Raw genomic sequence first — 25,708 nt, 5'->3', positions numbered from 1 at the left:
TGAGAACCAGAGAGGGAGAGACCCCTGACTCAAAAACACACCAGAGAGGGAGCAGTTCTAAAGATGCAGACCCCAGACCCTGAGATGGGGAGACCCCAGACCCACAGAGAAAGATACCTTGCCACCCGGGGTGGTGGGAGGGCGGGGGATAATCTGAGGCACAAACCCAAAGTCTAGAGGAAAAGAGACCCCAGTCTCAGAAAAAAAGACCCCAGACCCCCCGCCCCCCACTCTGAGAGATGGGTCAAAGGTCAAAACCTGAGCATCCTGTCTCAAAAAGGTTCTCCATAGCCACAGATATCTTAGACTCACGACTCAGACGTGATCTCAGGGACTGAGACCTAAGAACTAGACTCAAAGAAATAGATGAGACCCAGATTCAGAAAGAACCCAGACCTAGAATTAGGTCTTTGAGAACTCAGGCCCAGAGAGAGATATGAGACCCCAGACTTAGATCTCAGAGAAAATAAACTGCAGACTCGGAGACTGACAACTCGAGAGACACAGATACTCCAAGACCCTGGGGGCAGTGGGGGCGGGGCCAGGAGACACTCAGCTAGCCCGGAGATGCAGAACTCAAGAGACCCCAGACTCATAAAGAAGAGTTTCTAAGATCTCTGAGAGAGGGTGATCGCGGACCCAGAAACCCCCTAAACAAAAAACAATGAAACTCAATCCTGAGAAAGATGCTAATGCAAATACTGAAAGACCCCACAGAGATCTCAGAGACAAACTCCAAACCCAAAGACAGAGATCTCAGGGAGACCCCAGCCCCAGAGAGGCAGGTATGAAAGAACTCAGCCTGGGAAATGCCCAGTCATACCCACAGAGCAGACCAGAGACCCCAGACCTAGGAGGAAGGGGGAATACTGGGTAGGGGGTGACGCAAGAGCGTTTTTCTCTCTCCTCCTCCCACCTATTTCTCCTCTCATTGGCCCCTGTCTCCATTTTTGGGTCACAGGATGTGCTCGGGCCCCAGGGAGTTTATGTAGGACAGGTCCTGGCTCCTAGGGGGATGGGTTAAGGGAAGGAGACCCAAGAGTGAGAGGTAGACTTGTCCCGGAGAGTGAAACAGCAAGGGGATAAGGGACAAAAGGACCATCACTACTTCCTGGTGTCCTCTTCATATCCCCAACCCGCAGCCCTTCCCCCACACCCCACACCGATTCACCAGTCCGTCTCCAGCTTTGGGGTTTCAGTTAAGAGGGCTGAGCGCCCTCAGCCCCATTTTAATCATCTTCTATCCCATTTACAGGGTCTCACTCTGTCCTTTTTTTTAAAATGCATCTTTCCTCACCTAGGCATGGTCTTGCCATGCCGTGTCTGCCTAATCACTCCCCCCTACCCAGGGACAGCTGGTTCCTCAGGTTATACTTGTGCATCCCCAATTCAGGCATCTGTCACTCCTAACCAAAATGGCAGGGGGCGTTCTCTCCACCCCCTGAGGTTCAATCTCCTAAGACCCTCCCACTCCTTAAGGCCTCGGGAACAGTGTAGGGGCTGTTACTAGGCACATTCTGGGGTTTAAGGATGACTCCCCACTCCACAACCTGACGCATCGACTCTGCGGGGTCTCCAGAGCCCCTTTCCTTGCGCCAGGTCTCTCATCACGTGGCCTGCGAGGCTGTCCCGCGATTGGTCTCTTCGCGTAGCTCATTGAAGTACCGCCGCCTGAGGGGACCGGCCCCCTCACGTGACAGTGGAACGCCGCTGCGGCTCTCCTCAGCCTGCAATAGGACGTTTCCGGTTTACACGGAAACAGGTGTCCCATTTCCGTGCACGTCTGCAGACCCGGCTGTTGATTGGTTGGATCCCTCTTCGCCCCTCCCTCACTGGGAGGCGGGACAAACTGGGCCACGTGAGGGCAAGGATTGGCTGGCTCTGGGGGTTAGGGTGGTCTGGCTTCTACTGTCACGTGGTCAGCGCTGTTTTCTTATCACGTGGCTGCTGCCCAGGTAAGAAGAGGCCGCTCTTCCTAGCTTTGGGGCCCTTCCTCGGCGTAACGTGTGGCCTTTGATATTCAACTCTCCTCTACCAGCAGAGGCTACATGAGGGGGGGGCGGGCTCCCGCATTCCTGCTCGGCGGAGGGGTGAGTGACCGGCCCCGCCTCTTCCGGTCCTCGAAGCTTCGACCACCACCCGCACCCCAAATCCCAGAGGTTGGCCCGGGAGGAGGTAGTGAAAACCGAGTCTTTGTCTTAATTTTCCAAGTTTCTCTCTCAGCTTCAGGGACCTTTTCCTTCGGGGTGCAGAAGAGGGAAGGCAGAGCCTGAGTGTCTATCCAAGCAAAGGGTTCCCGGGGTGCAATTTCCCGGGGTATTTATGGGGAGACACAGAACTCACTTCCTGCTCTCAGGCCGCTCTGTTCCTGTCGCTTCTTTGGATGCCGGCCCTGCTTCCTGTAGTCTCTCGCCTTCTGTTGCTACCCCGAGCCCTGCTGTCCATGGCTTCAGGAAGCCCCCCGTCCCAGCCCTCGCCGGCCTCGGGCTCTGCCTACGCTGCCGGCTCGGTCTCTGCAGCCTTTGTCACCTGCCCCAACGAGAAGGTCGCCAAGGAGATCGCCAGGTGGGGACCTCAGTGTGGAGCGAGGAAGGATGCTTAGGAAGGGAGAGTTGGAGGTGGGGGAGAAGAGTGCCCTCCCGCTGCTTCCTGCCTGTCTCTGGGCTGCCAGTGCAAAAATCCGGGTCACGGGGTTTCTAAATGGGGCTGTCTTTTCACCTTCAGGGCTGTGGTGGAGAAGCACCTGGCAGCCTGCGTCAACCTCATTCCTCAGATTACATCCATGTGAGTTATAGAAGTTGGGGGGTTAACCTACCTCTCGGGTCTGACTGGCAGTCTTTTTTCCTTGGGGGAAATCTTTGCTGCCACAGCGCTCTCTTCCTGACCTTTTCAGCTATGAGTGGAAAGGAAAGATTGAGGAGGACAGTGAAGTGCTGATGGTGAGAAACGTCCCCTCACCCAACAAAAACTTAATTCCCTGACCACTTACTTTGATCCCTGTCCCTCGTCTGAGATCCTGAAATCAATTTCACCTTTTGATTCAATTGTCTTCCCTCCCTTAGATGATAAAAACCCAAAGTTCCTTGGTTCCAGCTTTGACAGATTTTGTTCGGTGAGAACTTTATGGGTAGAGGCGAGGGTGTGTCCTGTGGGGTGAGACTTGCTGGGCAGTCTAAGGGGGTGGGCTCCTTCGGGTAAATCTCTGAGTGATCCCCCATCTTTTTCCCAGTTCTGTACACCCTTACGAAGTGGCCGAGGTTATTGCATTGCCTGTGGAACAGGGGAACTCCCCGTACCTGCATTGGGTGCGCCAGGTTACAGGGTCAGTTCCTGAGTCCGGCACAGCCCCACCGTGATGAGCCTTTGTTTTTGCCACGTTCCCTTCATATACTTCAATGCCCCCTGCCTTCCAGGTGATGACTGGACCCTTAATAAAGCTTTAGTTCTGTCATTTTCCTTTTTCCTTGTCAAAAAGTGAATTTGGTTGGGAAGATCAGAAGTGCTTCTAGTCCCTTTGTTCTCATCTTTCAGAATGACTCAGAGCTGCTAAGTTTATTTATTTTTATTTCAATGATACAGAGCCCAGGATCCTTTATCATCCTCCCCTCCTCAGTCTCCGTCCCCAGGGGTTAAATAATTTTTAAAAATATTTAAAAAGCTGTAACAAAATAACATCAAAGGAAATGGGAAGAGGAATGGGGGAAGGGTCAGGAATCATGAAGGGAGTAGAGAAGAGAGAGCCTCTTCCCCAACCCCCCACCTGGATTCCAGCCTGGGCAGTAGGGCGAAGTACCCCCTACCGCCGCAGGTACATCCCAGCTGTAGGTGAGGTCAGAGGTCAGGGTATGAAAGTGCCGGTGTATGTGAATGGGGAAGTAAGTGGGCAGAGGCAGGCTGTTCAGAAGATGCCCCCTCCTCCCCACTCAACCAGGTACTGCACAGAGCCATCAGGCCGTACTCTCCGAGCAAGGACCCGGACGGGGTCCCCTCGGGACAGGTAGCCGACCCCACCTCGGACTCCTCCCCCAGTTCCAGGAGACAAACTACGGCACAGGGGAGAAGGGGGTGCTGAGCGTCTAGGAAGACCTGGGGAGGAGGCTGGGACTGAGGAAGATGAGGCAGTCATCGAGTGGGGGGCACTTTTAGGGAGGTCTGTGGGGAAACCAATGTGAAGTTCCAGGGGTGACCTAGGGAGAGAAGGCAATTGTCAGTCCAGATGGAGATTAAGGACTGACCAGAAATGGACGCCATATGTGGATTAGAGAAACAAAAAAAAACGGTTAGAGACCAAGGAACTTAAGAGCACAGAGGTGAAGAGGAAAGAGGTATCACAGGTAAAGGAGTAGAATCTCACCTGTCTGGGGGTTCACCATCCCCAGAGGTCCCTGCGGTGCTGGCAGAGGGGTGGAAGGAAGCGAACATCCGGATGGGACTGCTGGGGTTGGGGGAGGGGGAAAGTCAGGACCCGAAGCAGGGGAACAGGACCCTCTCCCCTGAGAAGGGCAGAGCTCAAACACTACCCTCAAGGAACCCCTGTCCCCAGAATACTGGGAAGCAGACATTGGCTCTAAGTGTCTCTAGGAAAAGAAGTGGGCAGCCAAGGGAGAGAGGGGAAAGAATTCTGGGTGAGAAAGTCCAGAAGATGTAGACGACTGGAAGAGAGGTTCCAAGGGAGTACACCTGGCTGGAGGCAGGAGGTGCACTGACCTGGGCAGGCAGCGGGCATCTGTGGGCCGGAAGTTGTAGCCGCTGCTGCCCTGGTAACTCTGGTTAGGGCTGGAGGGTGGTGGAGACACTGAGGCCTAGAAGGAGCAAAGGACTGAGAGATAATCCTTGATTTCTTCCCACACCACCATTTGCCCCACGGGGTGCCCCTGCCCTTGTACCTGCAGTGCCCTCTGCAGACGAGCCCGCTCCCTCTGCTCCTGGGGCTCGGGCTGGTTGCGCACTGCTGAGGGTGGCCCCAGCTCCTCCATTTTCCCCTTCTGCCTCCTCCTCAGGGGCTCTGGCTCCGGCCTCCGGCGCTTCCCCAGGGGACGTGAGACCCCTCCCCCAGGGCCCTGCCCTGAAGGGAAGCTGTAAGAGGCCTCCTTATCCCCCCAGCCCCCTCCCGGACACCCCAAGACCTCCCCGACTCCATACATACACCCTGAGAACTTCCCCATCCCCCCTGGACCAGTGACCTGGTGGGGGCTCCATCTCCAGTAGGGGCCTCCACAGGGGGAGGGATCCGAGCATGGAGACCAAACAAGCATTTTCTCTTCTTAATCTCCCTCCCTGAAATGAAACTGGGGTAAGGGGAGAAATAATATAAGGTCAGTGCCGTAGAAAAGGGACCCTCCTATGCCATTACTCAGTCCTTTTCAGAGGTGATCTTCCAGGTGGGCTGCAGCCCCTCCCCTCCCAGGCTGCCATACCATATCTCCATCTCTTTCTGAGCCTCCCTCCAACTCACCGGTCCTTGTGGCTATTGAGAGCAGAGAGGAGCCTGGAAGAACGTTCTCCCTTGGGGGTGTCTGAGAGCTGGGGGAGGGGAAGGAAAATGGGGTCAGGGGAGCAGTGATTCCCTCCCTCCCCCTTTTCTCCACATCTCCCTGGTCCACCCTGACCCCCAGAGCTGCACTACCCCTTACCTCCCCAAGGAGCAAACTGTCCCAATTCTCAGAGGTGAAGGGGAGGATCTCACGGTCAAAATCAAAGTATTTTTTCTTACAGCAAACGCTGAGGTGGTAGAGGACAAGATGAGCCACGTCCACCCTGGAGAAACATTAACTTGTCAAGGTGGTAGAAGGGTTACAAAACCCAGGGGGTGTCCCAAGGCGGGGGGCTGGGGCCTGTAAGGTGAAAAACTGGCAGTGTTGAGGGAGGAGTTACGCTGAGTTCGTGCCCCATCCAGCTCACCAGCGAAGCTGTAGCCTCCGGACCTTCTCAGGACCCCCCCGACACACACAGCATTCAAACTCATAGAACCTGGACGTGGGCAAGAGGGAGAAAAATACTTTTTACAGGAAAACTACACCATGCTGTGGTGGGGGGGGACGCCCAAGCAAGGACCGGGCCAACAGGTAAGCAAAGCTGCAGAGGTTGGGAAGAGACCAGGTCTGGGATGGGAGGGTGGGGGATGGAGGGGATGGAGCAGAGCTCTTGGAGAGCCCAGCCAGGCTCACCTGTCCCCGTAGAGGAGGGGCTTGCTCAGACACTGGGTGCAGGCCTCATGGAACCACTGTAGGCAGCTCCTGCACTGCAGCATCTTCAGGTTCCACCTGAGGGGAAACACAGGACCAGTGACCCCCAAATACCTCTCCTTAACTGCCCCAAACCCAGCTCACCACCTTCTCCCACACCTTCAACACTCCAGCCAGCCACCCTGTTCTTTCTCCTTCGTTCCCTGCATCCACCACCGCCCCCCACAACTTATTCCCTAACCCCCGCCCCTCACTACTCACTCCCCAGGGCCACCACAGTAACAGTAGCTCTGCTGCCGGTTGCTCAGATGCCCGGCGTCCCAGTCCAACCCCTTTAGTCCGTACGGCAGGGACAGCTTCATGCCCAGCATGGCCCGGGCATAGGGGCCCTTCTTCAGCGCACCTCCCCTCTGCAGGTGGAACAGGCAAGCGGCCTCAGGGGTGGGGGAAGAAAGGACTCGGGAGAGGCTGGGGGTGGGAGGCTCCCACAGGAAGGTGCCTTTACCTTGGTAGCGATGGCAAAGACGCACTGGCGGCAGACCCAGGATGTGCCCTCTCCCTCTCCGGGGGCTGGGGCCCTTGGAACGTGGCAGTCCTGGTGATAAGCTGAATAACGATAATATTGATAGACCACTCATTGCGTTGCATACCTGTCTGCACTAGGTGTTGGGACAGGAGGAGTCTTACCCATCTCATTTCATTCTTGACCGTGGTCCTGCTGGGGTGGGCGTGTTACCTTTATTTTAATAGCAGGTGAGGCAGCTGTGGCTCTTTAAAGTTTAGGGACTTGCCCAAGGTCACATGGGTAGAAAAGGGTGTATTTGAACTACTTTCTGCCTGCAGAGCTCACATGTCCCATCCCATGTTTGCCGCTCCCTGTGCTGGAAGGGAGTGAGGTTACAGGGTTGAGGAGATGGGCCAGAGCAGTGACTTGGGGACTCAGGCCAGGACAGGTGGTATAAGGACCAGTGCTAGAGGGAAGGGTGAGAGGCAGCCTGGAAGGCCCAGGGCAAGCTGGACCATTCAGGTGTCCCGCTCTCTCACCATGGCGACACTTCTCACAGCTGACCAGCCGGTTCCCAGGGACCACAGTCTCAGAGCGACATACACAGCAGAGGAGTTCCTCCCCAGGGAGGGCAGCTGTGAAGAATACAGTGTCAGAAGGCCTGTCCTTAAGCCCTTTCTGCCCCCCACACCAGGTTTCTGTTTTCCACGGGATGCACACCCTCAGGCCTCTCACCAGGGCTGATGTCTTTCCATAGAACCAGAAACTGGGAATCATCCTCAAACTGGACCAGACACACCTCCCGAGCACTGTCCACCTGGAATGGGTGGGCACAGAAGATCAAATGGAAGTCAGAACTAGATAAGGGAAATGAGAAAAGGTGACAAGTCAGAGATCAAAGGTCTTACCTTTTTGATGGTCCCCAAGTATAGCAGCCCATCTGTCCATCTGGCCAGCACATCTTGACCCTCCCAAAGTCGAGGCCTGGAGCCTGAGGTGGGAGCAGGGGAAGCTGGGTCCCAAAGTGGGGGGGCACCAGAGCGGCTCAGCCGGGGGGGCTGTGCCATTGCATCCTGGGGGGGCCTAGCTAGAAGTGGGATGGGAGGAGAAAGTTATGAATATTGAGGAACTGGTCCCCATTTTCTTTGCCTATTTTTCTGTCAAGGACTCAAGCAGGTGTGCCCCCAGTCTCCATTTCCCTGAGACACCTGGATGGGAAACCACTGGGCCCCCCTCCCGAGCTTCTTGACTCCAACTCTCCCAACACAGTCACCACTGGCTCTCTTCTCCCTACCCCCCCTACCAACCTAGTTCTCTAGTTTCCCAGCTTCCAGGGCTCCCCTGGGATGTTATATGCTGGCCTTGAGATTTTAGCAGAAACGATGGTTGCAGAGGTAAAGGTTACCACTCAATTTCTACTACCACCTTCTATTGCTGTTTAGAGGGATCATAATTGGGGTACTGTTTCCCAGAGATGTGTTTTAGGAGCTTTTTCTGGAGATGTTTTCCAGAGTGTTAACGGTTGCCTCCCGGGCCCGCGTGTCTCATTCAGAACAATCATCTTGATGCCAGGTTATGTCAGGTTACCCTTAAATTCGGGGCTCCCGCCCCCGGGTTAGATAACTTCCCTGAGTGCCCCGGGAGGGGGGCGTGTCCCAGTCTCGGTCTCTACTCCCCATGACGGCGAGTCCGAGAGGGGACTTGAGTCGGCCCGACCCGACCCGATGCCCGGGCGACGCGGCTCTCCCGCCCGCGCCCTGCGCGCCGACCCCCGGCTCCCTGCCCCCCCCACGGGCGCCTCCCGCCGCCTCCTTACCAGTGACAGCTGGGGCCGCCGGGAGCCGGGCAGAGGCAGACGTGGGAGACCGAGGCGAACCCCCCGCGCGGGGAGGGCACGTCTGGGCGTCGGGGGGCGTGCAGGCAGAGACCGGGGGGTCCCCAGGCCCAGCCCCTCCGTCCCGGCGGCTCTGGGGCGTATGACGCAGCAGCCAAAGCAGCGGCAGCGGCAGGAGGAGGAGGCGGCGGGGGGAAGGAGGGGAGGGGAGGGGAGGGGAGGGGAGGAGAGGGGAGGAAAGGGAAGGGAAGGGGAGGGGAGGGACAAACCGGCTCGGGGGGAGGATGGTGGGAGGGGAGGACTAGGGGGAAGGAGGAGCCGGGGGTAGGGGGGCGGGCCCCACCTCACCCCACCTCCCACACCTCCAACAGGCCTGGAGGGTGCAGAGCAAGCGGCGCCTTCTGCGCGGATGGGGTGTGCGGACTGTCGGATCCGGCGAGAGAGGGAATCCCCGCAGCCCCATCCTCCAAAGGGAGACCTGCCCTCGGGGCCGGAGGAAATACCCCCTCCCGGCCGCCGGCCGGGCCCTCACCCCATGCCACATCCGTTAACTGCCCCCCCACAGCCTTCAGTGTCATTCCAAGTCCCACCCCCCAGCCCCAGTTCACGACCCCGCCCTCCACCCGCCCTCTCACTGCCCCCGCCACGCCCTCCTCCCTCGAGTGCCCCGGCCCCGCCCTCGCTGTGCCTAGCTGCCCCCCCCCCCCCCCCCGCCCACCGTCGCCGTGCTTCTGCGCACGCGTGACCCCTCCGGCGCGCGCGGCACCTGGGAGGACCCAGCCCCTCCTTTACGGGGCGGTGGCCCTCGGCAGTTGGCGCGAGGGAGTCGGGGCTTGCGTCCCGCCCCGCACTTCTAAGGCGGGTCCACGGACCGGGAGGGCTAGTACCGAGGCGGTGACGCCGCCGAGAGCCAGCCAATGGGCAGCGGGCGGGGCCAGCCCCAGCGGTTCGAACGGGAAGGCAGGGAAAGAGCGGGAGGAAAGAGCCAGCAGTTTGTGGGAGGGAGCGCCAGCCGCGCCCCTGGGCTCGGGTTCCTACCTTCCCACACTCGCCAGAGGAGTTCCTGCCCCGTGCTGGGGTGGCCTGTGGCAAAGGGGAAACAGAACTAGTGACTGTGGACACCTAGTGGGCAACTCCTAGACGCGGACGACGGGGGCAGGGTATGGGAGCTAGAGGCCACCCGACTCCGGGGATGGTCTGTTAGGGAGAAAAGCTGAAGCCCTAACCTCGTGAAACACACACACAAATGCTTGGCAGAATGCAAGATCCACAGTTCCCATCTTTACAGGCATGAAAAATATCTCCCTTATTGAGCAACCGCTAATAAAACCTTTATTTAAAAAAACAAACAAAAAAACCCTCTTCTTTATTTGATAGGCCCAGGTATCACAGTGCCCCCCTCCCAATAAAGCACCCCCCACCGCCCCCCCTTCCCCGTCTGTCTCACACACACACACACACAAAATCTAGATCCGTCTTCATTTCCTATTGGCCTGGGCAGTACCAATAACACACTGGTTCACCTGCGGGCAGGGGGTTTAGACAAAATAAAAAACGTTTTCAGAGTAACCAAAAGAACAGTTTTCTCCAAATCACCTCCCAACCCCCAATATTTGGGCTGCCCTCAGAGAATCCTAAAATAAGGGCTCTGAAAGGAAGTTCAGGCTGGTCTCAGTTCTCCCATGCCCACTAGGTATTCTAGGTCTGGAAGAGGAGGAAAGGCCTGAGAAGGAACAAAAGCCCCACAAAGGAGCAGAGAGAGGAGCTTCTGTTTCTAGCAGTACCTCGGACTAGACACCCCCAAAGCTCTCCCAACACTAATGCTTAATAAGCTAGATAAAACAAGAACAACACAAATTTAGGAACCAAGGCTATTTGGAAAATTAATGATTCCAAGCCTAGGGGAGGAAATGTACAAGATGGATCTGGAGTAAAGACTACTGGGGACCTATCTAAAGGACACAGGAGCCAAGCTGGAGCTTCTACTGGCCAAAGATGGGCAATTTGAGCATCAGAACGAATAATGACCGCAAAGGATATATACCAAAAGTACAAGTAAGTATCTGTAAGATGTTACCTCCTGGATAAAAACTCACTGTTCACCTTTGAAAGTTGCCAGGATACCAACTTATAATACTGAAAATTGATAAAGAATCTAGAATTTATCCCATCTTACCTATATGGACTGAATTTCAGAATAACCAAATAGATGGTAAAGGGGAGTTATTTATAGAAGAATTGTGATTAATAAATGTAGAACTGAGAAAATCACCATTTAAAAAAATCACCATTTAAAAACTCCCTAATAATAGATCTAGATAGTATTACTGATAAAATCACTAGGGGAAAAAGCTGATAGGGAGTTTTTAAATGGATAGATCAGGCTGACAATACCCAAATCCAATGATCAATTTTTTTTTTTTTTTTGCGTTACGCGGGCCTCTCACTGTTGTGGCCTCTCCCGCTGCAGAGCACAGGCTCCGGACACGCAGGCTCAGCGGCCATGGCTCACGGGCCCAGCCGCTCCGCGGCATGTTGGATCCTCCCGGACCGGGGCACGAACCCGCGTCCCCTGCATCGGCAGGCGGACTCTCAACCACTGCGCCACCAGGGAAGCCCCCAATGATCAATTTTTATATCATTAAAAGTGGAACAATTAGGGGGAGGGGGAAAAAAAGTGGAACAACTAGATACTAGGTGCCTCCTGATATGATGCAATAGAAAGTATATCACACCATCGAAGTTTTTTTCCCAAGAAATTTAAACCTGATTCAAATCAAGCCTCTAAATCTACAAAAATTGTGAAGGAAAGAGGAAGCAACCAGCCAAAATCTAGAATATGGTATATTCTATAGGACAAGTGACCCTACTTCTTCAACAAATAAATGCTATAAAAGGGGATGAGATTATTATAGATTAAAAGAAACTCGGACTTCCCTGGTGGCGCAGTGGTTAAGAATCTGCGTACCAACGCAGGGCACACGGGTTCAAGCCCTACTCCCCAGGAAGATCCCACGTGCTGTGGAGCAACTAAGCCCATGTGCCACAACTACTGAAGCCCGCACACCAAGATCCCATGCTCCGCAACAAGAGAAGCCACCACAGTGAGAAGCCCACACACCAGAATGAAGAGTAGCACCGGCTCGCCACAGCTAAAGAAAGCCCGCACACAGCAACGAAGACCCAATGCAGCCATAAATAAATAAATAAAAATTTAAAAAGAAACTCGAGACAATTTCAACCATATGAAATGGGCGGCTTTGATCCTGAACAGAGCAGATCCAGAACAGAACAGAGCAAACCTAATGTATAAAAAGCATTTCTGAGACAATAGGGAAATTCAACATCTACTGGGTATTAGAGGATATTAAAGAGTTCATGTTGTTGGGTGCTAATGATGTTGCTAGAACTTTACTTGGGGACTTCCCTGGTGGCGCAGAGATTAAGAATCCGCCTGCCAACGCAGGGGACACGGGTTTGAGGCCTGGTCCGGGCAGATCCCACTTGCCGCAAAGCAACTAAGCCCCTGCACCACGACTACTGAAGCCTGTGTGCCTAGAGCCCATGCTCCCACAATAAGAAGCCGCCGCAGTAAGAAACCTGAGCAGCCCCCGCTCGCCGCAACCAGAAAAAGCCCACGTGCAGCAATGAAGACCCAAAGCAGCCAAAAAATAAATAAACTAAAAAAAAAAAAAAAAAAAAAAAGAACTTTACCTGAACTTGCAAGATTGCAAGGGAAATCCTGATTAAAGTAGACCAGGGCAGGGTGCTAAGGTGGCTGACCACTACCATGGCAGCAAGAGTGCAGAAGGGCACACAAGATCAGAGACCCTGAATAAGGCCAGAACACATCGTAGGACTATACCCTCAGGAAAACAAGTAACCAGAGGAAAAAACTGCCCTCTGGAGGCAGACAGTAAAGAAACATCCTGATTTAACTCTAGTAGAAGTAGCTTAAATCTCCTAGAGAATTCATGGCCATGGACACAGCTGATCTTCATGGGGATTGGAGCCTGAATTCACACTATTTGGAACAGTCTGAAAAACCTGTACGTCTTTGATCCAGGAATTCCATTTCAAGGAATCTCTCCCTAGATAAGTTAGATGTAACTAAACAAATATAAAATGATAATGTACAAGGTTAGCCAACATGGCTTTGTATGTAATAGTAAAAGGGTGGAAATAATCCAAGTGTCCAGTAGAGGGAACTGGTGGATAAACTTTGGTGCATCTACACAGTGGAGTCCTAGGTAGATGTAAAAATAATGGGGGCGCTCCCCGGGGCTCTCCTGGTGGCGCAGTGGTTGAGAGTCCGCCTGCCAATGCAGGGGGCGCAGGTTCGTGCCCCGGTCCGGGAGGATCCCACATGCTGCGGAGCAGCTGGGCCCGCTCTGCAGCAGGAGAGGCCACAGCAGTGAGAGGCCTGTGGACCGCAAAAAAAAAAAAAAAAAGCACGGGACAACATAATATATGAGAGGGGGAGAAGAAACGTCTTATATAAGGAGGGAAATCCCATGCATGTTGCTTGTATTTGCAAAAAGAAACATTGGAAGGATAAGTAAAATGATGAAAATGATTACTAGGGCAAGTGGGGAGAATGGGGACAGGGGCAGTGGTTAAATCTCACTTGTCGTATATAGCTTTCTATTGATATAGTTTTGACCTTTCAACTACCTATTTTTAAAAACTTAATTAAAAACCCCCAAACGTCAATAATTTTTTAAAAAAAAAGGATCCAGGTAGGTAGTGCCCCAGATGCCTGGCAAATGTACATCCATTCTGGATGAACCATGCCCTCTGGCCTGAAGGACAGTAGGGTAGGGGTGGAGAAGCCTATAATCCCCAGGAGGTCTGACAGGGATGGGACTGGTAGTGACCGCACCTTGGAGGCAAAACGGAGGGAGTTGAGGGACTCAGAGACGTTCTCTTCTAGGGGAGAAATGTTCACAAACATGAGCCTGTGGAGAGAGAGGGGGCCAAGCCCCAGCATCAGTGGCTGGGCAGAGCCTGGGCCAGGTCTTCACGGTGTTGCCTCCCCCACCCTGACCCCAGCGTTGTGGTTCCCAGCCCACCCCTTCCCCTCACATCTTAGCGCTGCCGCCCAGAGAGTTCTGCAGCAGGTAGGTCAGCTTGCTGTTCCGGTAAGGCACGTGGGACTCCTAGAGGGTTGGGGGGGGACAGGTGGTTAGGACAGGGCTGGGTTCAGCATGGTCAGCCCCAACCTCTCCCTGGGGTCCGCCTGCCCCCACCCCCATTACTACCTTGTTGCTCAAGGCCATGATGACCAGCCCCAGCGTGGACAGGCTGCTGTTAATGGCCTGCGTTTCCCGAAGGCGTTCCCGCTCTCCAGGGCCGAGGGCCAAGCCGGGGTCTAGCCGCTCACTCCCAGCCAGGTCCACAAGGCTGAGGGGGGCCGCACACTGCAGGCCTCGGCCAGCATGCTCCCCAGAGATCTGCAGCTGGAACACACTGTGACTTCGTGACGATCGCTCATTCTGGGCTGTGCGGGCCACAGCCCGGTTCTGGCGGGCCAGATGGAGCAGGGCCTCCACCTGGGGATGGACAGCAGCAAGAGGCAAAGGCAGGTAGAAGTCAGTACATAGCTAGGTCAGGTAAGGCGATGAGTAAGACTCAGCACCTGCCCTCCTGATGCTTTCTTTCTAGCCAGCAAAAGAATAAGTAAAATACACAGTGTGTCTGAGAGTACTAAGGAGTAAAATAAAACAGAAAAGTAGCATGTGAGGCTGAGGGTTGCAATTTTAGAAAGGATGGCCAGCGGGAATTCCCTGGTGGTCTAGTGCTTAGGACTCTGTGCTTTCACTGCTGGGGTCCGGGTTCAATCCCAGGTTGGGGAACTAAGATCTCACAAGCTGTGCAGTGCGGCCAAAAGTTAGGGAAAGAAAAAAAAAGGATGGTCAGGGATGGCCTCAATGCCTTAAAATCTTAAACGAGGGAGCAAGCCCTTCCAGGAGAGGAGCAGGAATGTTCAGGCAAAGGAGACAGCACGTGCAAAGGCCCTGATCTGAGGGTGTGACGAGCAGGCTGAGGAACAGGCGGGAGGCCAGCATGGATGTCATGAACTGAGCAAGAAGAGTGGGCAGAGGTGAGACCTGAGATTGACGGGCAGGGCCCAGTGGCACCCGCTTCAGCAGGCCCATCATTTCTCTCCACTCCTTGGTTCCACAAAGGCGGATGCACCTCATAGCCCACCAGCCAAAACTGAATATGCAATCTACCCCTCACCACTCACCCTTCCTCATCCTCAGCATTCTCCTCCCCCTGCTCGTCCACCTCCATCCTTGTCACCCTGCCCATGCCTCCCCAGTGTCCAGGCTAGTGCCCCTCAGCACTTACCTCTCTCTCACAGGAGACAGGAACATATCGGGCGTTGGTGACAGTAAGCTCCTCGCTCCCCGGCCCTGCCCGGCGAATCTCACACTCACCCCCATGGCCCTTCCGGGTCCCAGTGGCCAGCAGGTCTCGGACAGTCTCATTGTAGATCTCTACGTAACTTGCCACAAAGCTGTAGGTCCAGCCCTGGCCACTTAGCTCCTGGGCCACAGAAAAGAGGTGCCGCAGGGCCCGAGGGATCAGCCCCTCCACCTGGGGGTCTCCCCCAGGCCCACCCTCCATGGTGAAGGTCTTGCCACTGCCTGTCTGGCCGTAGGCAAAGATGCATACTGGGTAGCCATCCAGGGCTGACTGGACAAGCATGGAAATCTCTTCAAACACTTCATCCTGTCCACTCCCTGGTGGGAATACCCGGTCAAAGGAGAAGTCATGGCGGGTGGGGGCAGCTGGCGCCCCACTCAGGGTCCCACGCCGCTCGTCAGACCGGGAGAGGCTGAGTCGGGTTGGAGGATCGGAGGGCCCGCTGGGGCCGGAGGGAAATAGCAGGAAGCCAGGGGGTGGGGTGGACTCCCCTGGAAGGACGGGGCGGACCCGGCAGAAGACACGGACATTGCCTTTGAGTTCCTGCAGCTGGTTGTGTAGCCGCCGGCGCTCCATCTCGAGCCCATGGAGACGTTCTTCCCGCTTAAACAGTAAGTCCGCCTGGGCTGCAGCCTCCTGGTGCAGGGATGCCAGCTCTGCTTGGCTGCCCGACAGAGCAGCTTCTGATGCCTGTAGCCTCCTCTGTCCAGAACAGAGCAGACACAGAGGGTGAGATGCAACCAAGAACAAGAACAAGTCATGATGGGATGCGGGGGTGGGAGGTGGGCTGGGCCCTGCCCCCAAGGACTTCACAGACTGGTAAAGAAAGAGATAAGGAAATAGGAATCATAGTACTAGAATAGGGAGTGCTATGGGAGCATCCAGAAGGGGCACAAGGAGAATGATATCTAGGCTGACACCCAAAAAGTATGGGAGTGGACCAAGGGAAGGATGGAGTGCAGAAAGAATATTCCACAAAGAGGGACGTGTATATGCAAAATGCCCTGAATTGAGAATCGAGTCATTTGAGAGACTACAAGTAATGCAATCTAGTTGGTGCTCGCCAAGGAGTCAAATGGATGAGGAGAAGAGAGAATGCGTGGGAATTTTTATCAGGAAAACAGAGAAAGAAGAAAGGGGACGGAGAAGAAGAGGCGATATAGACCCGGGGAAGATACGGAAACAGAGTCAGGATAGGGTGAAGTGGGGCAGAAAGCAAGACAGAGTCAGGAGTGGGCGGGGGTGGGGGCGACGGGGGAGTAGGGTAGGGGACGGAGGTGTACTGCCAGAGAGAGGTGGTCAGGGATTCAAAGCCCAAAGTGACTTCCGGGCAACCTAGAAAGAAGGGTCAGCACTTGGCGAGAACCTGGCCCTTACCTCCTGCTCCTCCAGCTGGGCAGCCAGCCCCCTCCGCTCCTCCTGCAGTTCCAGCTGTTCTTTCTGGAGCTCTTGCACTAAGCCCTCCTGCGTGCCCAGCCGCTCTTCCAGCTCTAGGACCCGAGCGCTCAGGTTCCCCAGCTCCTGTTGGCCCTGCTCAGCCTGGGCCCGCATCCTGGCCAACTCCTCTTCCAGCGTCCTGCGCTCTGTCCCCAGGGCCGTGGCCTGTTGCTGGGCCTCCCTGAGCTGGTTCCGCAGCTGTTGGTTCTCCTGGTCCAACATCTGGGTCCTCTCACGGCAGCATTTCAGCTCTGCGTTTAGGTCACATAACTGACCCTTTAAGTCCCAGGCTGGACGTTTGCTGGGTTTCTTCCTTCCCACCACAGGAGGAGCAGCTGTTGCTAAGATGGGCACAGAAAAGACAAAGGTCAGGGAACTCTTGGCTCTGTCTCGCTCTCTCCTCCCTCCTAGCCTTTAGGGCCTCCACACCTGACCCTCCATCTCCTTCTTCTTCAGACAGGGAAGAGACCAAAAGGATTTTTCTAGGTACTCACGACCTTCTCTTCCCTATCCCAGCCTCTCACCCAAGGATTATATTTGTCACCTACTGCCAGGCTTCTGGGCAGGAACAGCAGGGCCTGGCTTCTGATTCTTCAGCACTAGAGAATTGGGGAGGTGACATAAAGAATTATAGCATCAGGGTCCCTCCACCTCCATCCTTCTCCCTTTAGCCCCAATCCCTTCTTGGCCCCAGGTCTTAAGCACTGTTACCTGTGGCGATAGCTGCGGAACATCGGGGTCCTGTCTTCCTGGGAACTTTCGGCACTGTCGGGAGATTGGACAGAAGAAAAGCAGAGTCATGATTCTCAGGGTGGCATGTACCCTGGCTGGGCCGAAGGCAGAGGAGCTGCTTTTTCAGAGGATTAGAAGAAATAAGATAACTTCCTTCTTCCCTTAAATCTGACCAACTCCTAGAGATATCCTTCCTAGGACCAACAAGCCAAGAAACAAGTTGGACCAAGACAAGCAAAAAGAGCAAGGGAGCAGAACCAGGTGTAAAGTACGCTAGCATGTGTGTAAAACATGTTGGGGAACATGCCCATATTTGCTTGCAAACCCACAGAACATCCCTGGAAGGACTCACAGTTGCCCCTGGTGGGGGGACTGGGTGCCTGGGGAACATGGGCAGGAAGGAGATTTTTCACTGTATAACAACTTTCATGCCTTCGGAATTTTGAAACAAGTGAAACATATTACCTATTCAAAATAAGCTAAGATTGAAAGAAAAGAAAAAGAAAAAGAAAGAAGTGAGTTGAAGAGAACTGGACTTTGTGCCCTGGAGCCCACCTGCGGTCTGGCCTTGTGTCTGTGGCACAGTGGTGAGGGCCGTTGCTCTGGGGCGGGACGTGGCCACTTTGGTGCCCAGGCCTCGTGTCCTTTTCTGGGGAAAGACAAGGATGGGGGGTGGAGTCCATGGTTACCCTCTGATGGTTTTATACACACACACACACACACACACACACACACACACACACACACGTACATGGATTTCCAAACCCAGCTCACCTTCTCAGGCTCCAAGTCCTCCTCCATCTGGTCGGGACCCCTCTTCAGCCTGCTTCCCGGGAGAGGGAGCCGGGAAGGGGCCTTGGCCAGGGCTCTCTTCAGTTCTATGTTCCCCTTCACTTCCAACAAGGGGGACCTCTGCTGGGAAGAGAGAGACCCTTCAGACAATACCCTGTGGCCCAAATGTCCCAAGAACTCCCGTTTATGGCCCCCCAGCCTAATTCTCATCACCACCAACAAGCATTATATGAGTACCCCTTGTGCCACAAACTGCGGCTCACAGATGATGTGCCGTCTAAAAACCATGGAGAGGTGGGACGTAACACAAACCCTAAGGGAACAGCTGGACAGATCCTGAATTTCAGCTAAGTTTAAGGGCAGTACTTAAAAAAGCAGGGAAAAGGAACACTCCTTCCGGAAGGCAAAACCTTAAGCTTGCACATGGTACAGCTGGGAAACCACTATGCCCCTTTAGGGAAAGCTGAGATCATAAACAAGGGAGAGAGTTGGAAGAATAAGTTTGAAGACTGGGTAGGAGGAGCAGGTAACATTTATTGGGAACTGTTTCAAATGCTTCATCTGTATCAACTGACTTAAACCTCCCAGCCCACTGAGGAGGAGCTATTATTAGCCTCATTTTGCAGATGAGGGAAGGAAGGCTGAGAGGTAAACTAGCTGGTCTAAAGTCATCAGTGAATAAAAAGCAAAGCCAGGGTTAGAATCTCGACAGTCTGGTTCTGGAGGCCATGTTTGTAACCACTTGATCACACTGTCTCATAGGGCATTGATGCTAAGCTCAGGAATTTAGGCTTTAGCCCTGCATATATGGAGAGCCAGATACAGTTTCTGATCAGGCATGTGAAAAACATACAAAAGAGCCTATTATAAATAATAATAGGGACTTCCCTGGTGGCACACTGGTTAAGAATCATCCATCTGCCAATGCAGGGGACACGGGTTCGAGCCCTGGTCCAGGAAGACCCCACATGCAGCGGAACAACTAAGTCCATGAGCCACAACTACTGAGCCTGTGCTCTAGAGCCCACGAGCCACAACTACTGAAGCCTGCGCACCTAGAGACTGTGCTCTGCAACAAGAGAAACCACCGCAATGAGAAGCCCGTGCACAGCAACGAAGAGTAGCCCCCGGTCACTACAACTAGAGAAAGCCCATGTGCTGCAAAGAAGACCCAATGCAGCCAAAAATAAATAAACAAACAAACAAACAAACAAATAAATAAATAATAATGAGGTGTAAGTAGGCTGACTTGCATGGGGAAGACGAGGAAGCAGGGGCATGACCAGTCTGGAGACCACCGAAGTACAGGTATGAGGTAGGGGCGTGGGAAAGAAAGATCCTCTCCTCTAAGCAGCCCAGTTCAGTACGTGGGGATCATGCCCACCCTATGGTTACTCCTACATAGGATGACCAACTATTCTGGTTTGCCAAGAACTGAGAGGTTTCTTGGGACACAGCATTTCAGTGCTAAAACCAGGTAATTCCTATGCAAACCAGGACAAGTGGTCACCCTACTCCTATCCCACCATCAGGAAAGCACCATGTACAGATCAACTTCTGATTTTCACTATAGGTAACTATTAATTCCAAGGCCAATCTCTCTCTGCCCTTCAGTTTACTTCATTCATTCAATATTTACAAAGTGCCTATTACATGCCAGGAAATGATCTGGATTCTGGAGTAACAGACATGGTCCCTGCCCTCAAGATTGTGACAGGACAGTAGGCAAGCGAAGCATTTAAAGAGATGATTAAATCTTTACCAAGTGCTATCATAAAAGGATCCCAAAGGAGGGTGTGGGCATCCAGTTTAGATGGGGAGAGTGTCAGACACAATTCTACAAAGTATTTTCAGGCCAAGCCTTAAAGATGAGGAAGAGTTGGCTTGATGGGCTTGGGCCAAGGAGGAGCATTCCAAGCAGAAAGCAAGGAGAGGGACTTGTAAGGAATGACAAATTATTCTGTTCAAGTGAACACAGGGATGTGCATAGAAAGTGGGGAGAGGTAGAAGGGAAAGACCGTGGTATGCCGTGATAAGGAATCCGGGGTCTACTGAAGACAAGAGGGACACTGATGATTTTTAAACATAAGAATAGTATGACTCGATCTTTACTGAAAAAGTGAACTGTGCGCAATGCAAAGAATGAACGGAAATAGAAGATGAGGGTTATCGCAGCAGAGGGATGGCGTCATTCCTTCATTCATCCATTCAACAAGGATTTGTTGCACTAGATTTGTTGAATGACTGCTCTTCTAGGCTCTGGTGTGAGAGTAATGAATGTAAAGTCCCTGCCTGCCCAGAGCTTACTTTCTAGGGCAGCCTTTCCAAACTGGGGTACAAGAGAATTAAGCTCTACAGAAAATGATCTGTTTTCTCAATTCTCCCAAGAATATAAAAAACAGCTCTTACCATTCTAGGTGCCTCAGAGAGAAGTTAATGCATTAGATACAAAGGATGCCTTAGGGCATTAGATCTTAATTCTCATGGAACTCAGTTGAGAGGGGATGTTCTAAGGGTTTGATGGCTAAGCAGAGCTGGCGTGGAGATGGGGGGGAGTAGCTAGAGGTCAGGCAGTGAAGGAGATGTAGTCCAGGCTGACTCCAAGAAGCCTGCCCTGGTTCCCAAGATCACAGAAGGAAAATCTGGGTTTGTTTGTTTTTTAATTAAACTTCTCATTTTAAAACCACTGTAGATTCACATGCAGTTGTAAGAAATGATATGGAGAGATCTGAGAGTGACTGAAGGGCTAATTTTTAAGAGATGCTAAGTTCAACTTTGGGAAAGTGAGGTTAAGGATGTTCACAGAACATCACTAAAGAGAAAACTCTGAAACAATTTGATATCCTGGTTTTTAAATTTTTAGTTTATTGGTTTATTGTCTTTCCTAACATTAGACTGTGAGCATCACAAGAACATGCCTGTTTTGTTCACAACTATAGAACCAGAGTGCCCAGTACAATGTCTGCTACATGGTAGGACTCAATACTTTTTTTTTTTTAATTTTTGGCAGCGCCGAACAGTCTGTGGGATCTTAGTTCCCCGACCAGGGATCAAACTTGGCAGTGAAAGCACGGAGTCCTAACCATCGGACTGCCAGGGAATTCCCTCAATACATTTTTCAAGGAATGAAATTAGATGTCCACCAGCAGGGAAATGCTCAAATAAACTGCAATGCATCCAAACCATTGGCTCCTATACAAATAAAAAGGGGAAAAAAAGGAGGTGGTGTTCTCTTTTCCTGCCACCTGCAGAAATGTGCACAAAGAATGCTGATTTTAATTCACTTTAATCAAATGTAGTATGAAAACTAAATTTTTCTTTTAAGTATTTCAAGGTCAAACACTGAATTTTTTTAATTACCTGTGCCTTCGTTCTCCCTACACTACGATAGTGGATCAACTAAAGGCCTACCTCCCAGGAATTTGTGTGGGTTCAGAAAATGTGTTCAAAGGTTTGTTTATTCAGGACAACTCCTAAGAGTACAGTATTTATTTTTCTCCCATCTATAAAGCTAGACAGGATGACTCCCAACTTTCCACAATAAGCATATGCACTTAACCTTCTATAAAAACAGATTTTCATGGAACCCCTCCTATACCCACTTCCCAGGATCACAGATGGATGCCCTGCTGCTAAGGAATCTCCTGCACGTGAGCATCTGCTCCCACCCTCACCCACACAGGAATAGTGCTCCAGCAAGCCTTCCTTCTCTCTTCTGCACCATCATTTTCACTCTCTCCTGGATCATTCCAATCAGTATATAATACATGTTATTATTACTTCCAACCAAAAAGAGTTTTTCTCTCCTAACCCTGTCCCAGTCAGGCTTTCACTCCCACCATTCCACCAAAACTGCCCTCAAGGTCACAAGTCTGCTTGTGTTGCTAAACCAATTCTTCATCTTTTTGTTTCTTGACCCATCAGCAGCGTGTAATACAACTAATCACTCTCTCTCTTCCTTAATACACTCGCTTCATTTAGCTCCTGGGAGATCATCCTCTCCTGGTTTTCCTACCTCGCTGGTAGATCCTCTTCATATACCCAAACTTTAACAGTGGTCTTTCTATTCTCTATCTACACTCTAGGCCACTCCTATGGCTTTAAACACTATTCATATGCTGACAACTCCCAAACTATTGTCTCCAGCCCAGACTCTGAAATCTTAACCTCCTGACGTCTAACCCTCCTTCAACCTTGCTCTCTTGCAGCTTCCTCCATCTCAGTTGATATAAATCCATCTTTCAGCTGCTCAAGCAAATACACCCAAAGTCCTCTCATTCTCTTACGTACCACGAAGTCTAACATCAGCAAACGTGGCCAACTCTATCTTCCAAATAGATCCGTAATCGGACCACTTGTAACCACCTCCTCTGCTACTACCATGATCCAAATTACCATCATCTGTCACCTGGATTATCACACTCTACTGGTTCTCAACTAGGGATGGTTCTCTCAACTAGGGATGGTTCTCAACTAGGGATGACTTTACTCCCCAGGGGACGTTTGACAATGTCTAGAGACACTTTGTCATGATTAGGTGGGGGTTGCTACTGTCATCTAGTGGGTAGAAGCCAGGAATGCTGCTAAACAACAGACAACTTATAGGACAATCCCCCCGGCCCCCCATAAGAAGTCAATAATGTGAAAGCTGAGAAAACCTGCCCCATTCCTAAAAGCTCTCCTTGTTTCTATCCTTTCTTCCTTACAGTCTAATCTCAATGCAGCTGCTAGAGTGGTCCTCTCCTTTTGTTTTTTTGGCGGTACGCGCGCCTCTCACTGTGTGGCCTCTCCCATTGCGGAGCACAGGCTCCAGACGCGCAGGCTCAGCGGCCATGGCTCACGGGCCCAGCCGCGGCATGTGGGATCTTCCCGGACCGGGGCACGAATCTGTGTCCCCTGCATCGGCAGGCGGACTCTCAACCACTGCGCCACCAGGGAAGCCCCTAGAGTGGTCCTCTTAAATTGTAGGACAGATCTTGTCTCTCTTTGCTTAAAACCATCCAGTGGGGCTTCCCTGGTGGCGCAGTGGTTGAGAGTCCGCCTGCCGATGCACCTAGAGTGGTCCTCTTAAATTGTAGGACAGATCTTGTCTCTCTTTGCTTAAAACCATCCAGTGGGGCTTCCCTGGTGGCGCAGTGGTTGAGAGTCCGCCTGCCGATGCAGGGGACACAGGTTCGTGCCCCGGTCCGGGAAGATCCCACATGCCGCGGCTGGGCCCGTGAGCCATGGCCGCTGAGCCTGCGCGTCTGGAGCCTGTGCTCCGCAATGGGAGAGGCCACACAGTGAGAGGCGCGCGTACCGCAAAAAAAAAAACCACCCAGTGATTACCATCTCACTCAGAGAAAAAAAATCAAAGTCTTCAAAACGGCCCCTGCGAGGAGCAATGCATTCAACAGCCCCCTCTGTTACCTGACATCCCTTCCCACAAACTTCCCCATTGCTCATTCCATTTCGGGTTTGCTACACAACTCTAGTGGCTTTGCTCTAGCGATTCCCTCTGCCTGGAATGATCTTAATAACTACTTGCCTGTTTCCCTCACCTCTTTCAAGTCTTTATTCAACTCTCACCTTCTTAACGGAGCTTACTAAGACAACCCAATTTAACAGTCTATCTTGTCAGCTGGCCTCCCCTTCCCTCTCTTAATCTGCTCAAAATTTTCCTTTTCTCCATAGCCCTTATCACCTTCTTAACAGCATTATATAATTTACTTATCACATATTGCCTGTCTCCCATGGAATGGCAGCTCCATGATGACAGGGATCTCTGCTTGCTGACTGCCGCATCCCAAGCACATAATAGGTGCTCAGTAAATATGTGATGAATAAATATGAGAAGGCTTCTATTTTTTTTCACTGTCACATCACACTGCTCTGCTCTCTGGCTGGCAGGATACAAAGAGTATCTCTTCAAGTTGAAACCTGACTTTGGGTAAATCTGAATGTGAAATACTAGTAAACAGAGGATTCAGGCAGGAGGCCTTTTCTGGCACCAGAAGTCAACCCACTCTCACTGTCACAAACACACCTCTCTCCACTGGAGAGGGGAGGTTGCAGGTGGTTGTGAGGTGCAGCAGGGCACTGATGAGAGAAGAAATTAAGTTAACCAGTCCCACTGAGCAGAGATCTCTGCAAAACCTGGGGAAGGAGAGATAATGAGGAGTCCTTCAGTTCACAGTACTCCATTCCCCTTCTCCCCTTCCTACACCCCGAAGAGGCCGCAAAGAGGAGAGAGGACACGAAAGGACATCAGCAGGGATTTGGCCTCAGACACCACTTCCCTAGAGCTAGTGGTCATCTCAGAACCCACACTGCAATAGTGAGTAGGAATGGACAGGTGGGAACGTGTTCAGACAAGCCTGAGAATTCGAAATGGGAAATCCTGGAAACATGAAAGTGAGCAAGGGCGTGGGGGACTCCCTGAAGCTGCGGGAAGGCAGGCAGACTCCCCCCACCCCCACTCCTGGGGCTGCTCCCTGCCTTCTCCACTCTCCACCCCTCATCCCTTTCGACTGTGCGGGGGCGAACGACCTTGGCCCTGCAGGCAAGCAGAACTGAGGCCGCCGGCACGTCAGCACTGCGGGGTGGGGCGACCAGCTGTCGTACCCGCGCCGACCCCTACTCACCTGCGGCTCCATGTCCAGCTCCGTGCCACACACGGCAGGGAAGCGCAATGGAAGAGGACAGGGCGCCGGGCCTCCCGGGACCCGCGTTCTCTCGCGCGCTCGCGACACAGAACACGCTCGTCCCGGGCTCCGGCGCTGCCAGCGCGGCGCCACACCCGCCACTTTTGAATTTCAACGGCCGCCACCCTGCTCACCTCGCTCCGCACTCAGGGGCCAATCATCGCCGCCGCCACAGCCGAGGGCCAATCGCAGCGTCGTCCACCTCCCGAGGCCACACCTCACTAGGCCACCGCCTTCCCGTTCCTGCTTCCCATGCCCTGGGAGGCTGGCGGGTTAGTCACACTTCCGGCCTCACTGTTTCTTTTCTCACCCCACCCCTCCTCCAGCGGGAGTCGCGCTGGACTTCCGCTCGGCTCCCGGCCTCCGCTCGCTGCGTCAGAAATTGCAGGGAACACGCCGCCCTAACGTAACTCGTGTGGGGGCGGGGACGCTGGAGGAAAGGAATCACGCGTGCGCAAACAGAATCCTTGCGGGGCGCGACCAGTGCCCCCTAGCGGCGGCAGTAGGAAGCGCACTCGTTAGCCCCGACTGGATCGATGTGATTGCGGATGGTGCGCGACGTCTCCCAGATGCTTAGAACTGATCCCGGAAGTTGATGCTGGATCCCTTGTGCGGATGTCAGAGTGGCTGAATCTGCCCATTCCCTGGTCTCTTTGGCATTTATCACCAAACTTAATGACCTTGAGTACAGCTTGGCGCTCCATGGAAGCCCGACGGTGGGAATTCGAGGCCCAGGAGAGGAGGATTTTTCTCTCCAGTCAGCCTCCTCGCCTTACCTCCTACGTACCTGGGCGCTGTTACTGGTGCTAGAGAACTGGCTTGAGTCTTTCCGAGCCTAGAGCCCATGGAGGCCTTACTGCTTACGTTTATGGAATATTTTTTATGCTTTTCAGACTAACTGTACCCGTGCATTATCCCTTTTAATGATCCCTCAATTCACTGGGCTCTTACTCTGTGTCAAGTGCTTTGCATTTCTTATTTGCAAGCTAGATGAAGGAGCCAGATTCAGAAAGGTGAAGTAACAAGTACAAAGTCACACTGCTGATTGGGAGTGGATCTAGATTCCACTAGTTTTGAAATACAAGCTATGGGCCTTCCCTGGCGGCCC

General features: G+C 52.9%; 3 protein-coding genes across 4 annotated transcripts; 1 reads left to right on the top strand and 2 right to left on the bottom strand.

Moving 5' to 3' along the window:
- Positions 1 to 1,928: 1,928 nt before the first annotated feature.
- Positions 1,929 to 3,451, top strand: CUTA (cutA divalent cation tolerance homolog). Its single transcript, XM_065885498.1, has 7 exons — positions 1,929 to 1,955; positions 2,039 to 2,090; positions 2,357 to 2,565; positions 2,725 to 2,784; positions 2,894 to 2,939; positions 3,063 to 3,112; positions 3,230 to 3,451. The coding sequence occupies exons 2-7, from the start codon at positions 2,049 to 2,051 to the stop codon at positions 3,354 to 3,356; spliced, it is 534 nt and encodes a 177-aa protein (XP_065741570.1). The 5' UTR covers positions 1,929 to 1,955; positions 2,039 to 2,048; the 3' UTR covers positions 3,357 to 3,451.
- A 99-nt stretch (positions 3,452 to 3,550) lies between these two features.
- On the bottom strand, positions 3,551 to 8,716 carry PHF1 (PHD finger protein 1). 2 transcript variants are annotated; one of them, XM_065885266.1, is made up of 15 exons: positions 8,507 to 8,716; positions 7,599 to 7,773; positions 7,426 to 7,507; positions 7,230 to 7,325; positions 6,691 to 6,791; positions 6,447 to 6,595; positions 6,168 to 6,263; positions 5,902 to 5,970; positions 5,634 to 5,757; positions 5,456 to 5,523; positions 5,184 to 5,288; positions 4,887 to 5,076; positions 4,708 to 4,802; positions 4,355 to 4,435; positions 3,551 to 4,187 (listed from the first exon to the last, which is right to left on the bottom strand). In XM_065885266.1, exons 2-15 carry the CDS (start codon positions 7,755 to 7,757, stop codon positions 3,899 to 3,901), a joined length of 1,704 nt encoding a protein of 567 aa, XP_065741338.1. In that variant the 5' UTR covers positions 7,758 to 7,773; positions 8,507 to 8,716; the 3' UTR covers positions 3,551 to 3,898. The 2 variants fall into 2 exon arrangements, with proteins under 2 accessions (XP_065741338.1, XP_065741340.1); XM_065885268.1 differs by lacking the exons at positions 4,708 to 4,802; positions 8,507 to 8,716 and having other exon boundaries at positions 4,123 to 4,187; positions 4,887 to 5,065; positions 7,599 to 7,757.
- Positions 8,717 to 9,864: 1,148 nt separating this feature from the next.
- On the bottom strand, positions 9,865 to 24,674 carry KIFC1 (kinesin family member C1). The gene is made up of 11 exons (XM_065885311.1): positions 24,541 to 24,674; positions 17,900 to 18,037; positions 17,681 to 17,774; positions 17,105 to 17,158; positions 16,942 to 16,992; positions 16,334 to 16,734; positions 14,879 to 15,658; positions 13,786 to 14,076; positions 13,610 to 13,683; positions 13,407 to 13,482; positions 9,865 to 10,047 (listed from the first exon to the last, which is right to left on the bottom strand). The coding sequence occupies exons 1-11, from the start codon at positions 24,550 to 24,552 to the stop codon at positions 10,003 to 10,005; spliced, it is 2,016 nt and encodes a 671-aa protein (XP_065741383.1). The 5' UTR covers positions 24,553 to 24,674; the 3' UTR covers positions 9,865 to 10,002.
- Between the last annotated feature and the right edge of the window lie 1,034 nt (positions 24,675 to 25,708).

Source organism: Phocoena phocoena, chromosome 10 (genome assembly GCF_963924675.1).
Source record: "Phocoena phocoena chromosome 10, mPhoPho1.1, whole genome shotgun sequence".
In the NCBI taxonomy this organism is placed as follows: domain Eukaryota; kingdom Metazoa; phylum Chordata; class Mammalia; order Artiodactyla; family Phocoenidae; genus Phocoena; species Phocoena phocoena.
The sequence above is the reverse complement of the archived record's forward strand: the minus strand, read 5'-3'. Positions and strand labels throughout refer to the sequence as shown.

Coding starts and splice junctions, on each gene's coding strand:
- KIFC1 (XM_065885311.1), bottom strand. Junction 14,077..14,878: donor CTGTCTCCTGTGAGAGAGAG/GTAAGTGCTGAG, acceptor GTCCATCCCCAG/GTGGAGGCCCTGCTCCATCT. Junction 10,048..13,406: donor CCCTCCGTTTTGCCTCCAAG/GTGCGGTCACTA, acceptor CCCTGCCCGCAG/GTGAACCAGTGTGTTATTGG.
- PHF1 (XM_065885266.1), bottom strand. CDS start 7,757: ATGGCACAGCCCCCCCGGCTGAGCCGCTCTGGTGCCCCCCCACTTTGG. Junction 7,326..7,425: donor ATGGAAAGACATCAGCCCTG/GTGAGAGGCCTG, acceptor TATTCTTCACAG/CTGCCCTCCCTGGGGAGGAA. Junction 5,077..5,183: donor GGAGATGGAGCCCCCACCAG/GTCACTGGTCCA, acceptor GGCCTCTTACAG/CTTCCCTTCAGGGCAGGGCC.
- CUTA (XM_065885498.1), top strand. CDS start 2,049: ATGAGGGGGGGGCGGGCTCCCGCATTCCTGCTCGGCGGAGGG. Junction 2,566..2,724: donor GTCGCCAAGGAGATCGCCAG/GTGGGGACCTCA, acceptor TTTCACCTTCAG/GGCTGTGGTGGAGAAGCACC. Junction 2,785..2,893: donor ATTCCTCAGATTACATCCAT/GTGAGTTATAGA, acceptor TGACCTTTTCAG/CTATGAGTGGAAAGGAAAGA.